This window comes from Megascapheus bottae, chromosome 16 (assembly GCF_031878675.1).
Source record: "Megascapheus bottae isolate mThoBot1 chromosome 16, mThoBot2.hap1, whole genome shotgun sequence".
Taxonomy (NCBI): domain Eukaryota; kingdom Metazoa; phylum Chordata; class Mammalia; order Rodentia; family Geomyidae; genus Megascapheus; species Megascapheus bottae.
The window spans coordinates 10,154,303-10,155,244 of record NC_143524.1 but is presented as its reverse complement, the minus strand read 5'-3'; the positions used below and the strand labels follow the sequence as shown (position 1 = coordinate 10,155,244).

The 942-nt window shown below is 41.7% G+C and overlaps 1 protein-coding gene across 1 annotated transcript; it reads left to right on the top strand.

Annotated features, from left to right (window-relative positions):
* LOC150052675 (olfactory receptor 5AL1-like) lies at window positions 1-942 on the top strand. Its single transcript, XM_090348766.1, has one exon. It carries the CDS (start codon window positions 1-3, stop codon window positions 940-942), a length of 942 nt encoding a protein of 313 aa, XP_090204892.1.

Genomic DNA, 942 nt, shown 5'->3' with positions numbered 1-942 from the left:
ATGGCCCGTGGAAATTATTCAGTGGTGTCTGAGTTCATCCTGTTGGGGCTCACAGATAATCCAGAGCTTCAAGTCATTCTCTTTGTGGTATTCCTCCTCATCTACTTAGGCAGTGTGTTGGGAAATCTTGGGTTGGTTGTGCTAATCCAAATTAGTCCTCAGCTTCAAACACCTATGTACTTTTTCCTGACACATCTGGCTTTTATTGATTTCTGTTTCACCTCCACTATCACCCCAAACACTCTGGTGAATTTTCTGCGTGAAGTGAGAAGTATAAAATTCTATGCATGTGCCATGCAGCTAATGTGCTTCATCACCTTTTTGGTTTCTGAGTTGTATTTGCTGTCCATCATGGCATACGATCGGTATGTTGCCATCTGTAATCCTCTACTTTATGTCATTCTCATGCCGAAAAAACTCTGTATACAAATCATGGCTAGTACATACATGTATGGATTTGCTGTGGGTCTTGCACAGACATTGGCAACGTTTCAGTTATCCTTTTGTGACTCCTATAAGGTCAACCACTTCTATTGCGATGATGTTCCCCTAGTAGAGCTGGCCTGTTCTGACACAAGTATCAAAGAGCTGATGTTGCTGATCATCGCTGGATTCAACACGCTTTGCTCTCTGTTGATTGTGATTATTTCTTACATCTTCATCCTGTTTGCTGTCTTGAGGATGCGTTCTGCCGAAGGGAGAAGGAAAGCCTTTTCTACCTGTGCATCCCATCTGACTTCCATCACAATATACTACGGGACCATCATTTTTATGTACCTACAACCTAAGTCCAGTCATTCGCTGGACACAGATAAACTTGCTTCCGTGTTCTATGTCATAGTGATTCCTTTGTTAAATCCATTGATCTATAGTTTGAGGAATCAGGAAGTAAAGAATTCCCTGAAGCAAGTGAAAGAGAAGTTACGTTTGGCTGGCAAATAA